Source organism: Heterodontus francisci, chromosome 1, assembly GCF_036365525.1.
Source record: "Heterodontus francisci isolate sHetFra1 chromosome 1, sHetFra1.hap1, whole genome shotgun sequence".
In the NCBI taxonomy this organism is placed as follows: domain Eukaryota; kingdom Metazoa; phylum Chordata; class Chondrichthyes; order Heterodontiformes; family Heterodontidae; genus Heterodontus; species Heterodontus francisci.
In genome coordinates this window covers 179,868,957-179,884,958 of record NC_090371.1, presented here as the reverse complement: position 1 = coordinate 179,884,958, position 16,002 = coordinate 179,868,957, and the positions used below count along the sequence as shown (strand labels likewise).

The window sequence follows — 16,002 nt, the reverse complement described above, 5'->3', positions numbered from 1 at the left end:
GTGCTCATCTAAATACTTCTTAAATGTTGTGAGGGTTCCTGCCTCCACCACCTCTTCAGGCAGTGCGTTGCAGATTCCAACCACCCTCTGGGTGAAAAAATGTTTCCTCAAATCCCCTCTAACCCTCCTGCCCCTTACCCTAAATCTATGCCCCTGGTTATTGACCGCTCCGCTAAGGGAAAAAGTTTCTTCCTATCTAACCTATCAATGCCCTCATAATCTTGTACACCTCAATCATGTCCCCCCTCAGTCTTCTCTGCTCCAAGGAAAACAACCCTAACCTTTTCGGTCTCTCTTCATAGCTGAAGTGCTCCAGCCCAGGCAACATCCTGGTGAATCTCCTCTGCACCCTCCCCAGTGCAATCACATCCTTCCTATAGTGTGGTGACCAGAGCTGTACACAGTACTCCAGCTGTGGCCTAACTAGCGTTTTATACAGCTCCATCATAACCTCCCTGCTCTTATGTTCTATGCATCGGCTAATAAAGGCAAGTATCCTATATGCCTTTCTAACTACCTTATCTACCTGTACTGCTGCCTTCAGTGATCCATGGACAAGTACACCAAGGTCCTTCTGACTTTCTGTACTTCCTAGGGTCCTACCATCCATTGTGTATTCCCTTGTCTTGTTAGTCCTCCCAAAATGCATTACCTCACACTTTTCAGGATTAAATTCCATTTGTCACTGCTCCGCTCATCTTACCAGCCCATCTATATCTCCCTGTAATCTAAGGATTTCCTCCTCACTATTTACAACAGCACCAATTTTTGTGTGATCTGCAAATTTATTGATCATACCTCCTATATTCACATCTAAATCATTAATGTACACTACAAACAGCAAGGGTCCCAGCACTGATCCCTGTGGTACACCACTGGTCACAGCCTTCCAATCACAAAAACAGGCATCAACCATTACCCTCTGCCTCCTGCCACTAAGCCAATTTTGGATCCAATTTGCCAAATTGCCCTGGATCCCAGGGGCTGTTACCTTCCTAACCAGTCTCCCATGCGGGACCTTATCAAAAGCCTTACTGAAATCCATGTATACTAACTAAACTGCTTTACCCTCGTCGACACATCTAGTCACCTCCTCGAAAAATTCAATCAAGTTAGTTACACACGATCTCCCCCTGACAAAGCCGTGCTGTCTATCCCTGATTAATCCCTGCCTGTCCAAGTGGAGATTAATCCTGTCCCTCAGAATTTTTTCCAATATTTTCCCAACCACTGATGTTAGACTCACCAACCTGTAGTTACCTGGTTTATCCCTATTACCCTTCTTGAATAATGGTACCGCATTCGCTGTCTTCCAGTCCTCTGGTGCCTCTCCTGTGGCCAGAGAAGATTTGAAAATTTGTGTCAAAGCCCCGGCTATCTCCTCCCTTGCCTCACATAACAGCCTGGGATACATCTCATCTGGGCCTGAGGATTTATCCACTTTTAAGCCCGCTAAAACAGCTAATATTTCCTCCCTTTCATTGCTAATATGCTCAAGTATATCACAGTCCCCCTCCTTGATCTCTACACCTACATCGTCTTTCTCCATAGTGAACACCGATGAAAAGTAATCATTTAAAACCTCACCTATGTCCTCCGGCTCCACACTAAGATTGCCATGTTGTTCCCTAATGGACCCTACTCTTTCCCTGGTTATCCTCTTACCCTTAATATACTTATAAAACGCCTTGGGATTTTCCTTTATCTTGCCCGCCAGTGTTTTTTCATGTCCCCTCTTCGCTCTCCTAATTACTTTAAGTGCCACCCTACACTTTCTATACTCTTCTAGGCCTCCACCGTTTTCAGCGCTTGGGATCTGCCGTAAGCCTCCTTTTTTTTTCCTGATCCAATTCTCTATATCCCTTGACATCCAGGGTTCCCTGGACTTGTTGGTCCTACCCTTCACCTTAATGGGTACATGTTGGCTCTGAACTCTCACAATTTCCACTTTGAATGACTCCCATTGATGTGATGTAGACTTTCCTACAAGTAGCTGCTCCTAGTCCACTTTGGCCAGATCCTGTTTTATCATATTGAAATCGGCCTTCCCCCAATTCAGTACCTTTATTTCTGGTCCATCTTTGTCCTTTTCCAGAACTACCTTAAATCTTAGAGTTATGGTCGCTATACCCGAAATGCTCCCCCACTGACACTTCTACCACTTGACCGGCTTCATTCCCTAGGATTAGGTCCAGTACTGCTCCTTCTCTTGTAGGACTTTCTACATACTGGCTCAAAAAGCTCTCTTGTATGCATTTTAAGAATTCCGCCCCTTTTAAGCTTTTTGCACTAAGACTGTCCCAGTTAATATTGGGAAAGTTGAAATGCCCTACTATTATTACCCTATTATTTTTACACCTCTCAAAGATTTGCCTACATATCTGCTCCTCTATCTCTTCCTGACTGTTTGGAGGCCTGTAGTACACACCCAGCCAAGTGATTGCGCCCTTTTTGTTTTTAAGTTCTACCCAAATGTCTTCATCTGAGGAACCTTCTGAGATGTCATCCCTCCTTACTGCAGTAATTGACTCCTTGATCAACAGTGCAATGCCACCTCCTCTTTTATCCCCTCCCCTGTCGCACCTGAAGATTCTATAACCTGGAATATTGAGCTGCCAGTCCTGTCCCTCCCTCAACCATGTCTCTGTGATAGCAATAATATCATACTCCCATGTGCTAATCAACGCCCTCAATTCATCTGCCTTACTAGTTAGACTCCTTGCATTGAAATAGATGCAATCCAGCCTTGCATTTTTCCCTTGTGCTTTACCAGGTCTATATTTGCTCTGCCTTCCAGGCAGACTCACTTTCTGTTCTTTATTACCCCCTACTGTACCTCCATTCTGTATCCCATCCCCCTGCCAAATTAGTTTAACCCCACCCCAACAGAACTAGCAAATCTCCCAGCATGGATGCTTGTCCCATTCCGGTTCAGGTGTAACCCGTCCAACTTGGACAGGTCCCACCTTTGCCAGAAACAGACCCAGTTATCCAGGAATCTAAAGCCCTCCCTCCTGCACCATCTCCTCAGTCACACATTCATCTGCTGTATCCTCCTATTTCTAAACTCACTAGCACGTGGCACCGGGAGTAATCCAAAGATTACAACCTTAGAGATCCTGTTTTAGGGTCTTGAAGGACTGGAGAAAGTGTAGGAAAGATTTAAAAGGATGTTACCGGAATTGAGAGGATGTAAATATCAGGAAAGATTCAGCAGGCTGGGCTCTTTTCTCTGTTTAGTTTAGTTTAGAGATACAGCACTGAAACAGGCCCTTCGGCCCACCGAGTCTGTGCCGACCATCAACCACCCATTTATACTAATCCTACACTAATCCCATATTCCTACCACATCCCCACCTGTCCCTATATTTCCCTACCACCTACCTATACTAGGGACAATTTGTAATGGCCAATTTACCTACCAACCTGCAAGTCTTTTGGCTTGTGGGAGGAAACCGGAGCACCCGGAGAAAACCCACGCAGACACAGGGAGAACTTGCAAACTCCACACAGGCAGTACCCAGAATTGAACCCGGGTCGCTGGAGCTGTGAGGCTGCGGTGCTAACCACTGCGCCACTGTGCCGCCCTGGAAAAGAGATGAAGAGGAGACCTGATAAAAGTCTTTAAAATTATGCGGGGGTTCAATATGGAGCAACTGTTTCCAATTTTGGAAGATTTCAGAATGATATTAGATAGCCACAAGGAAACCAAAAAAAAAATTAGGGAGAATTGCCTTGCAGAGAGAGGTGAGAATATGGAACATGCTGCATGTGGAATGATAGAAGTAGTTACTGTTGATACATTTAAGAGGATGATTGAAGCATACACAATGGAGAAAATAATAAAGGGAAATGGGCATAGAGTGGGAAGAGGTCATTAGAGCAGGAGGAGATTTATGTGAAGCATAAATATCAGTATGGACCAGTTGGGCCGCATGGCCTGATTACGTGCAGTCGATTCTCTAATTCAGATGGAATATGATTTCACAGGTGCCAGCAGCCCTCCAGTAACTTACTTAAATATCTGTTCTTCGCATTTGAGCCAAGAGAGTGATACCATTAAATTTTCTGGATTCTCCCAATCAACCACTGTAACATCAGCAGCAGGTCGGGAGGTATTCTGCCCGAGTGTCAGTATGGTCTGTGATCATCACAGCCAATCCTCTCCTTACCCAACACTCATACATATGAACCTTCCAGCATGGAACTAGATGGGAATCTGGAGCTCGAATCTTTGTTGATTTTTCCCTTCCTGGCTTGGTGGCCCTCAGGTAATTGTAGTGCCTCGACTACTACAGACTGCTGATCAAACCTGGGACATTTACCATCTGTCCAGTGTAGTGCCACACTGACTTGTGCGGGGGAGTTGTTACAGAAGTACACTTATGGGAAAACCTACTTTCTGGAGGAAGGGAAGGTGCTCTAACAGACAGACGATAGCAAGTTGGCATCCTTCCATCTATGAAAGATGATGGACACAGAGCAAACAATCCATTTAGGTTTGGTGTCTTCTCTTAGTGCACCATTACTGATGGCTGTGAAGACAGACAATAACAGCAGAACGCCAAATTTTGCTCTTCAAATTTTCATGTCAGGAAGAATCTGCTTTTTCTTTAATCAAAAGCTTAAGTGTAGCACATAACCTAATCTACTCATTACCTAATATGGGTGTGTATGGTGTGTCCTGTGAAACAGTTTTATTTTTTGACACTACCTCCATTACTTTCATGAGCATTACCTGTGATGGTATGGGATTTTGTGAGAGCCATAGCAATAAATAAAGCTTTATTTGAGCCCATCAGGCTCTTTTATCAGCATTGCATTCCCTTCAGAGGACTTTTTTTTATTTATTCATGGGATGTGGGCGTCGCTGGCTAGGACAACAATTATTGCCCATCCCTAATTGCCTATGAGAAGGTGGTGGTGAACCGCTTTCATGAACCGCTGCAGTCCTTGGGGTGCGGGTACACCCATAGTGCTGTTAGAAAGGGAGTTCCAGGATTTTGACCTAGCGACAGTGTAGGAACAGTGATATAGTTCCAAAGCAGGATGGTGTGTGGCTTGGAGGGGAACTTGCCGGTGGTGGTGTTCCCATGATATCTACTGCCCTTGTCCTTCTGGGTGGTAGAGGTCGTGGTTTGGAAAGTTGCTGTGTAAGGAGCCTTGCTGCAGTGCATCTTGTAGATGGTACACACTGATGCCACTGTGTGTCGGTGGTGGAGGGAGTGAATGTTGAAGATGGTGGATGGGGTGCCAATCAAGAGGGCTGCTTTGTCCTGGATGTGGGTGTGTTTGGTGTGTCTGGTGAAATGGTTTTATTTTTTGACACTACCTACATTACTCTCATGAGCATTACCTGTGATGGTATGGGATTTTGTGAGAGCCATAGCAATAAACAGAGCTTTATTTGAACCCATCAGGCTCTTTTACTCAGCTTCTTGAGTGTTGTTGGAGCTGCACCCATCCAGGCAAGTAGAGAGTATTCTATCACACTCTTGATTTGTGCCTTGTAGATGGTGGGCAGGCTTTGAGGAGTCAGGAGGTGAGTTACTCACGGCAGGATTCCTAACGTCTAACCTGCTCTTGTAGCCACAATATTTAGATGGCTGGCCCTGTTAAGTTTCTGATCAATGGTAATCCCCAAAATGCTGATTATTGGTGAACAGGTTATTGGTCAGTAAGTGCCACTTGATAGCGTTGTCAACGACCCCTTCCTTCAGTTTGTTGATAAATGAGAGTAAGCTGATGGGGTGGTAATTGGTCATATTGGATTTGTCCTGCTTTTTGTGGACAGGACGTACCCGGGCAATTTTCCACTTTGTTGGGTAGATGCCAGGATTATAGTTGTGCTGGTTTGTGGTTCGGTTAGCTGGCTCTGGAGTGTAAGTTTTCAGCACTGCACCTGGGATGTTGTCAGGTCCCATAGCCTTTATTGTATCCTGTATGTTCAGCTCTTCCTTTATATCATGTGGAGTGAGTCAAAGTGGCTGCATACTGACTTCTTTGATGCTGGGGACCTCAGGAGGAGGCCAAGATGGATCATCCACTCGGTACTTATGGCTGAAGTTGGCTGTAAAAGCTTCAGTCTTATCTTTTGCACTGACGCGCTGGGCTCTGCTGTCATTGAGCATGGTGATCCTCATGGAACCTCCTCCTCTCATTAGTTGTTTAATTGTCCACCACCATTCAAGACTGAATGTGGCAGAACTGCAGAGCTTTGATCTTATCCCCCAGTACCTGGCCCAAGTGCTATTCTTGTGATTTTAGACAGCGATGTTGGCATGTTGTTTGACCAATTGAAAGTATGCACGCACACAAGCCACACAAACATGCACACACTCCCAGAGCTCACTTTTTAGTAATTCAGAGTGCGATCATTGCATGATTCCATAGTCAGGAACACTTTGATGAAGGGCCAATGTCCAAAGCACAGGCTGATACCGAAGTTGAAAGAACAAGAGACAAGGTAAACAGTAATTGGAATACACTGCCTGAGATCAGTTAACTCAAACTAGAGACCTTAATCTTATTTTTCAGTAACTTTTTTTATTTATATTTTCTGTTTTGTTTTTCTCCTGCATAAATTTAGGCCTATTGATTGGTATTATGGAATAACGTCCTTTCTAACTGGTTTCATGTCTCAAGGGATCTGAATACTGCTGCACACAATATGTTGAGACCATTAAAATCAGTTTTTACTGATTTTCACTGATAAAGTCCCGGTTTTTTGGGAAGGTGGGGTTTATGGACAGAATGTTAAGTGCCAAAGGGAGGCAGGATCAGGCACGTGCGGGGTGTCAAATCCCCTAAATGTGACGTCAGGTCAGGATCCCAACATCATTCTGCCAACTTCCAGATTTTACCCAGGCTGGTTTGCAGACAAGTGGGAAACCCCCTTGGAGCTGTGCAGGAGTAATTGTAATATGCAGATAGGTAATTAACTCCTGTTTTAACTAAAGCATTCCAGCTTTAATAGCCAGCACACGTATTTCCCGAGCTGTCTACAACTTGCCAGGGTCAACCAAGCAAGTGAACTTGACTGGCTAGGGATCCTTTGAACAATAAAACTGAAAAGTTGCAGCCCCACCTTGGTGAGGGGGCTGTTCCTCACAGCACTTCTTCTCTCAGAGAGTGCTTTCAGTGCTTGATCAGTGATTTCCAACGTCTTGTGAGTCAGTTCACCTGTCTTCATCTTCACTCACCTTGAGCTGCATTTTCCTGCTGTCAGCCTTCAGTGCAATATGGGAGAAGCTTATGCAGCTCTACCTTGAACCTGTGATGAGAAACACGAGGAGCAGCATCAACAGCTCCAGCAGGAGCAACACCAGCAGCAGCAGCAACCGCCTCTCCTCAGCCATATGCCGCTCTACAGGGTAGAGGGGATGGACTCAGAGATCCAGCTCCAAGGAGGCGAGAATCCCCCCCCACCCTCCCACATACGGTCTACAGACAGAAGATCAGTTCTCTCAACATGTGTGAGCATTAGTGCCTCAGAGGGTTCAAACTTTCACGGCTGGTCGTTTAGTTTAGTTTAGAGATACAGCACTGAAACAGGCCCTTCGGCCCACCGAGTCTGTGCCGACCATCAACCACCCATTTATACTAATCCTACACTAATCCCATATTCCTACCACATCCCCACCTGTCCCTATATTTCCCCACCACCTACCTATACTAGTGGCAATTTATAATGGCCAATTTACCTACCAACCTGCAAGTCTTTTGGCTTGTGGGAGGAAACCGGAGCACCCGGAGAAAACCCACGCAGACACAGGGAGAACTTGCAAACTCCACACAGGCAGTACCTGGAATTGAACCCGGGTCACTGGAGCTGTGAGGCTGCGGTGCTAACCACTGTGCCGCCCTTGTTACTGACAACTGCAGCCTCCTGGAATAAGACCTCCAGCTGAAATAAAATTCCACCCTGTGAGTCAGTAAAAATTATTTTCTTTCTAAATTTGAGAAGAATTTCCCATTGTTTCCTTACAAAAAATTAGGTCAGGAGATCTGTTTGTATGACATCCCTAAATATCAGGACCTGTGTTGAAGAGCTTTTATATTGATTACAGCTATGTTATTAACAAACTGGGTACACGACATTCAGTGATAATATTAATAGCATGTATTGCAAAATCAGATTCCAGCATCAACTATTTCATACTCAAGTCAGACTTAAAATAAATTTGTGCTCATTGATACAATGGTAGTAGCATGTTATTTAAAGCACTTGAATAGCCAGCATTTTGAAGGACACAGACTACTCACAAATATTGGGCTGGATTTTATGCCCCGCCGCGAGATGGGGCTGGAGGTGGGAGGGCGCATAGAATTGTAACGAGAGGGCCTGTCACCTCCCCATTGCCGAGCGATTTTGCTGCGGCCAGGATAGATCGATGACGATCTTCCCGGCCAGAGGCCAATTGAGGCCCTTACGTGGCCTATTAATGGCCACTTGAAGGCCTCTTCCCCCCCGCTGCTGGGATTTAACCAGCGGCGGGAGCTGCCTGCGCCACACAGAGAGGTTGCCTTGTATACAAGGCGTTGGGCTTGGGGGGGAGGGACGGTCCTTCATCCGTGGGCAATCTATGGCCCCTGGAGGACTCCACTTCCCAAAACCCCCTCTCCCTGCACTTAACGCCCACCCTTCTACCCGTCCTCACCAGGGCCTTCTGGACTGACCCTGGCGATCCCATCTCACCTACCTCTGGTTCGGCTCTCCAGCGCTGGGCCTAGGTCCAAGGCCTCTGCAGTACTGGCAGTGACCACCACTCCGTGGCACTGCAGATACTGCTGAGCTGCGGGCCCTATGATTGGCCAGCAGCTCCTGGAGGCAGGATCCGTGTCTTTCAAGGAACAGAGATCCTGGCACCGGTCACTTAAGTGCCAGAACAATGCAAAATTATGCTGGTTGAGGCGGGGATTCCCCCACCTGGAGTAATAGTGGCACCACAAATTCCAGTCCATTACAACTTTTGAATTTATAAATTTTACCTCTAAAATAGTTTGACAGCATTTTATGGTCATGGAAACTTACATTACTTTCGGAACTAAGTAAGACCCATGAATGATTATCTTGTGAACTGTTTAAATAGTTGTTAGTTGTCATTTAGTTTAACTGTATTGTGTTGTGCTGCATAGTGTTAGATAACTAGGAAGCACTGTAAATCACTAAGCAGCACAACATAGCACAACAACAACCCAATGCAAATTTACCCTTTTTTGGACACTAATTTTCCCCCAGTCACTGATGCTGAAGATAAAACCTGAAAAACAAGTTTTTAAATTTGCAATAAAAAACTGACTTCAAAGGCCCTTCAACAGAAAAATCAGAGGAAAGACAGATCCAGTGTTTTACTCATTCTCCTCCAACAGTGTATCAGAGAAAGAAATCCAATGTCATTCAGCAGTATCACTGGACATAGAATGGACATATGGGATGGTCAACTTTTATTGAGGAAAGCTCCTTCTTGTTCTTTTTTGCAAGTGTAATCCCAAACTCAGGGGAGCTTTCCTACTACATAAGAGTGAAATTTTCCATTTCCATATGTAGCTACTTAAACTGAGACTACTAATTTTGCTAAATTTTGTGCTGTGGAATTTCCTCAGGCTGGAGAGTTAGTGTTAAGGGTTGATCGATTTAAAATTGTCACAAGGAATGAGGAGAGAGGTTAGAAGATATGCCTGTATCCAGTGGAGCCACACGAAGTGGTTGAGGCAGAGACAATATTAAGTGAAAATTAAATAAATATTTGTAGTCGAGGAAGCTGCAGGGCTGTGGGGAGACAGCACAGCAGTGGGATAGAATTGGAATGCTTCAGCAAAGGCATGATGAGCTGAATGGCTTTCTATATTTTAAACTTCTTTGTTTCATTGGTGCACTCACAGGACTTGGTTTGAGATGATTCAAGCTCATTTCACATAAGAGTCTTGCAATGGACAAATAGCAAAGATTTTTATTCCACCAATCAACCTTGGATCCTAAACGTGTGAGGACACTCTGCTAATCCACTGTGCCACCCAATCTAGATTGTTAGATGTGTTGTATTTTAACTTTCTTCATTTTCTTTTCAGAAGATCGAGAAAGGGCCACAGCTCCTGAATAACGTGCGAGGATGGGTCCCTGAGGGCGGATTACTACAGCTTACCAGCAGAATGTTGCAGGCAGCAGACAAAGATGCTAGTGACTCTGAGATCATCTTCAATCTAATTCATGCAAAAGAAACCCCTAAATTTGGTAGTTAATGATTCAGCTTATAAACACTTCACCAAATGTCTCTGAACTCTTTTATATAGGATAATGCAATCTGGTTCTTGCATTCTGTCAACAACTGTAACTGCTTCGTCTGGGTTCCCTCCATTGGTTGATGTCATGGAGGAATCTGCAGACTGACCATTTCGCTCTCTTGGATTATCCAAAACAGCTTGCTTGAGACCATTTAGTCCCACATCCCCGCCATTTTTCCATAACCTACCTTTTTTATTCAAATATTTATCCACTTCCCTTTGAAAAGCTGTAATAGATCCTGCTTCCATCACTGTTTCTGGTTGGACATTCCATGCTGCAACAACCCTCTGCATAATAACTTTAAAAAACTTCCAACCTTTCCTTTGTTCTTTTGATGATGAACTTAGATTTAAGCCCCCTAGTTACTGATTCACCAGTGGAAATAGTTTTTCTCTTTCACCTTATCAAAATCCTCTCATAATTTTTAAAACCTCTGTCAATGCTCTTAAGATTTTTTGTTCCAATGAAAAGAAATCCTTTTAGTGTTTCCTCGTAACTAAAGCTTTACAGCCATTTATCATATATCATCTCATTGAAACTCTTCTGCACCTTCTCAGTGAACATTGCTCTTTTCCAGTACAGGATTTTTATCTTTGACTCTCCATTATCCTGTACTGTTGTTCACATCCATTTATCTATCTATCTGTCTATCTCAGTAATTGAAAGTGTGTCTGTGATGTAATGTAGAGTCCTTCAGATCTTGTTCTGTACAAACTGCGCAATTATATAGTTAACTGATGCCAGCCCAGAAGAACAGCTATGAAAATAAAATGATAGGGTTTGATACCTTGTACCTGCTTGTTCTTAGTTTGCATGAGGTCTTTCCACTCCCAAATGCCACTCCCACAATCAGCTGCACCAGAGTTCAACTCGAGCACCTTCTATCCCAACCTGCTGTCCCCATACCTGTTCTGCGTTCCTGACCTCCACCTGCAAGAAAAATTTAATTTTGGCACAATGGACAACTGTGTGCACAAGAGCAGCAGTTGTGCACAGTGTTTGAAATGATACCTTCCAGAGCATGTGAGAGTTCCAGCCTTGGATTTGTATCTTGTTTGATGAGCGCTACAGGAAATGTGAGCAAAAGTTACTTTTGTCTTCCTCCTGAGACCAAGAGCCTGCTTTCAGATTTTCAGTCAGGTGCAAGGGACATGGGTTACTGCATTGACTTAGTCAGCAGACTTCATCCAAGTAGCTGATTTCTGTTTTTTTTTTACTGCAGGCTAGTCTTCAGCTCCAAATATGGGTACCCTGTAGCTGTAGGACCTCCAACTCTTCACCATTGTTGCCTACATGTCTTCACCAACCATTGTGTTCAATTTCTCCACTTCCCTCTGCTCACTATCAGTTTTTTTTTTTATTGACTTGCTGTAGCTCTTTAAGAACTTCTGCCAACCTTTATTTGCCCCAGTCTCCAGCCAAATGTATTAGAAGGACAGAGCCAGAAGTTTCCACTTCAACAAAATCCTAGTGTTTCTTCATCAGGAGAGGAATTCCACCTACCCTGACCCTGGTTGATTTTCTGTGGACAGGGCCATATAAGTAATTTGGGCAGGTTCCCAATGGGATTGGGGAGCCCATCTGGCAGATGAGTGTGGAAATGGCTGCTGCAGGTCTTGGATGATGCTAAAATGTAGTGTGGCCAGCACCTCTGTAGTTGGCCCAAAAAAGTTAGTTATTTTTAAATTTTAAAAAGCCCTCTTTGATCAATTGCATTGGTTGCTGCAGTTCTTTAAATATAACTCCTCCAGTGCCACCGTAACAGGCATTCTTAGTGTCAAGTGGAAAATTAGAGAGGAAAGCTGGTGGAATGGTGTTTAGAGAAATTTCCAGCCCTTGCTGGCTGCAATTACACTGGGGAACCAGCATAACTATAATGCAGAACTGTGTGCAAGCTCCTTGGCAGTAGTTTCATTGTCTATAGTCCACTTAAATTGATGAGAGAGACTCCCATTGCAAGATTTGGCTAGGCTGGTCTTGATGCAGTAGATGCCTACTCAATTTCATTTTACCCATGTCATATTTCATTTTTTAGGATGGAGGAGTGGAGCAAAATTGAAACTTTTCTAAAGATTAGAAAATTATGCCAAGCACTGCTGAGGTTTTATGTTCCATTCAATTTCAGTTTTGTACGAATGTGCAGCTTAACATTTGTTGCCTGATTTCACTCTCTGCTTCTTTCACTCTTTGATGCATGTTTCTTGTTAACTTGCTATGCATTTATTGTGATCCTTAATTCTCAACAGGTGATGTGATCCTTTTGGTGCCAATGCCAGCTGATGGCCCAGCAGATGGGTGGCAAAGGCTGCCTGATGGGAAAATAGCTACTGTGACAAACTCATTTACTCAGCAGGACCTTAATGATGGCATTGTGTGGTACCGACACTCAGGGGTAACTTCCGCAGAGGACTCATTCAGGTTTCAGGTACTGACATTGGGGAGTTTGGTAGGAGTCTTTAGTTACGCTTAAACTGCTGTATTGCACTGTTCATGTCCCTGGCATCTGACTTGTTGGTCTCACACAACCAGCGCCAACACCAAAGTAAACTTGCCAGTCTAGCTGGCAGCAAGGAAGACCCAATGAAAAGAAATAGCAAGTTTACTGTAGAAATGCCGCCAGCTGCATGAACCCTGTGCTTTAGGAGTTGGCAGCCTGACATGCTACTAAACCCAATGTAAAGAATCACAAGGCAAACTCCTGTTAAACTATTCAGAACTCAAGTAAAAAACAACAAAAAATGGCTGGAAATGCAGATTGATCAGCATTTGAACAAGAAAGGTGTGAATGTTCAAGGTGGAATCCTTCATCAGAATTGACATGATTAGGCTGCAAAAGCCCCTTTTTATAGAACTGATGAGGACAAGTCAATGAATGTTCAACACCTACTTCTAAGTCTTCTCTGTTAATTCTTGGATCTCCTGACTGTAAAATAAAAAAGACACCAGTATTTTAAAAGCATCAATTTTTTTTCTCAGCCCCAAAATTCAGTTTGTAGGCAATTAGCATGTGATTTAATTAGTGATAACTAAGGTTAGTAATATTAAATATGGGTCTGCCACTTCTCCAGCCACCAAACCAACATACAATTAGCCAGTTCATTCATATCATTAAACTAAATAGAATGCTTGGAAATTCATCAAAAATGTCATTCATACCAATTTCACTATAATTTTTCCCATCCTTCATTTCAGGAGTACCTCAGTGTCTGCTGTAACACGAGTTTTCTGGATAAAATTATTGCACCTCTTTCACATTAAAAAAAGAAATGTTCCAACTTATTGGCAATTAGGAATGAAAACTTTACCAACTCCCCCTCCTTCCTAGCCCAGGGTGCTGGATTCAGTTCTTAGACACTTTTACATTGGCAAAAAAATCTGTGTATGATTCTGCCACCAGGAAACTGACATATGTAGGCCATTCTGCTACAATCCAAACTAAACAAGCAGCAATATAAAAGCATTTTTAATTTGCTACTGCCACCCTGACTGAGAATAGCCTGCACAGCACAGCTGGGAGATTGAACTTCAAATTTTGCTGGTTGCATCACCTCACGTGTGCATTTACTCACTGAGCCACTAGCAAATGTTTCCATTTTTACTTTGTTGAAATATTTAACTATTCAAAGTTCCCTTTATAAATTTGTTTGAAAATTATTTTTTAAGAGTGTGCAAAACATACAAATCTGAATGGATTCAGACCTTCATCTTACACAGCCGATATTGCTGTCTAGTGACGAAGAATGATGTTCGGCGGAGAGTTTCATCTGTTGACTTTTTATAATTAAAATAAAACCACCCAGTTTGTATATTTTATGACTAAAATGGAGGTAAAAAGTCTTTTGGGTGTTATTAAATGAGAATGATACTGGGTAAACTAATTTACTTGGTAGTGACCTAGGGAACAAGAAAGTTGGTTCTGTGGGTTGTAGCTATTTCCTTAATTGAATACTTTCTATTGATACATATTGTTGAGTAGTAAGTAATGACTTTAGTTATCTAAGATGGAAGGGATGTGCAACACAAAACATTTTTATAGACCAGTCTACTTCATTTGAAAGATGAAATACAAGTACAGCTGTCCCAGTCCTTGAATAGCTGTCAGGTGCAGAAGTGCCACAACATTCTTCTTATTTTACATAAACTCAGCCAGAAATCCAGTCTCCAAAGCAACGGATTTTACAGAGGCTTATCATGCTTTGGGCCTGAGACTTCATTGCAGATAAGTGCTGGGATTCCAATCAAATGGAATGACCTCAGCTGTTCAGACCACATTTCAGAAAGCAGTAATGTGGAATGCACTATCCACATGAAGCTGCTTAAAGCTCTTTAATTAATGTTTCTATGGAATGTCTTATTATTAGTTCAGATGTCTAAAGCTGAATTTCCATTTTGTTGCAAGCCACATTCACATTGAATTTAATTCTGAAACAAAACACAAACCCATTATACGTGAGTTGTAATAAGAGTCATTTGGATAATTGCAGATATTGTGATACTGCTTTGAGATGACAGCTAATTTTACAAATTCATGCTCCCAGTTAGGGAACATTGACTGTGAGGAGCATGATTTTGAGAAAGTACCCTGACAAGTGAGAAGTCATAATTTCTCTTTTAAAAAGTTTAAACTGCACACGTAATTCAGAATTGAAATATATTGAGCAGTTTCTATAACATGCAGACGATCTGACATTTCAGTTTATGCCCCGGCAACAAGTTGAAAATCAACCCCATGAAGTCTGATTAATGTGCAAGTTACTGATTGAATAAAAACTTGCACCAGCAAAATATCTGAATCAAATACGTGTTTTTTTATGGGTTCATGGGATGTGAGCTTCGCTGTCCAGACAGCATTTATTGCCCATCCTGAATTGCCCTTGAGAAGGTGGAGGTGATCCACTTTCTTGGACCACTGATGGCCGTGTGATGTAGTTATACACACAATGCTGTTATATAGGGAGATCCAGGATGTTGACCCAATGACAATGAAGGAACGATAATATATTTCCAAGTCACGATGATGTGTGACTTGGAAGGGAATTTGCAGATGGTGGTATTTCCATGCACCTGCTGCTTCTGTTCTTCCAGGCAGTAGAGGTCATGGAAGTGCTGTCGAAGGAGCCTTGGCAAGCTGCTGCAGTGCATCTTGTATATGGTACATGCTGCAGCCACTGTGCATTGGTGGTGGAAGGAGTGAATGTTGAAAGTGGTAGATGGGGTGCCAATCATGTGACCTGCTTTGTCCTGGATGGTGTCAAGCTTCTTGAGTGTTGTTGGAGCTGTACTCATCCAGGCTAGTGGAGAGTATTCCATTACAGACTTGTGCCTTGTAGATATTGGACAGGCTTATGAGAGTCAGGAAGTGAATTACTTGCCACAGAGCACCCAGCCTCTGACCTACTCTTGTAGCCACAATATTTACGTGGCTGCTTCAGTTAAGTTTTTGGTCAATGGTGACCTGAAGAATGGGGGATTCGGTGTTGCTAATCCTTTTGAATGTCATGGGGCGATGGTTAGGTTCTCTCTTGTTGGAGATGGTCATTGCCTGACACTTCTGTGGCACAAAAGTTACTTGGCACATCATCAGTCCAAGCCTGAAAGTTGTTCAGGTCTTGCTGCATGTGTGCATTAACTGCTTCATTACCTGAGGAGTTGCAAATGGAACTGAACACTGTGCAATCATCAGCGAACATCCCGACTTCTGTCGATATGTTGGAGGG

The 16,002-nt window shown here is 43.3% G+C and overlaps 1 protein-coding gene across 3 annotated transcripts in view; it reads left to right on the top strand.

The window, feature by feature from the left end:
- fras1 (Fraser extracellular matrix complex subunit 1) overlaps positions 1-16,002 on the top strand; it is a 617,312-nt gene that overhangs the window by 423,227 nt on the left and 178,083 nt on the right. For all 3 annotated transcript variants that reach the window (XM_068039139.1, XM_068039130.1, XM_068039149.1), the window contains exons 30-31: positions 10,072-10,234; positions 12,532-12,710. In XM_068039139.1, coding sequence (XP_067895240.1) covers positions 10,072-10,234; positions 12,532-12,710 — 342 coding nt within the window. The remainder of the gene's footprint in view (positions 1-10,071; positions 10,235-12,531; positions 12,711-16,002) is intronic.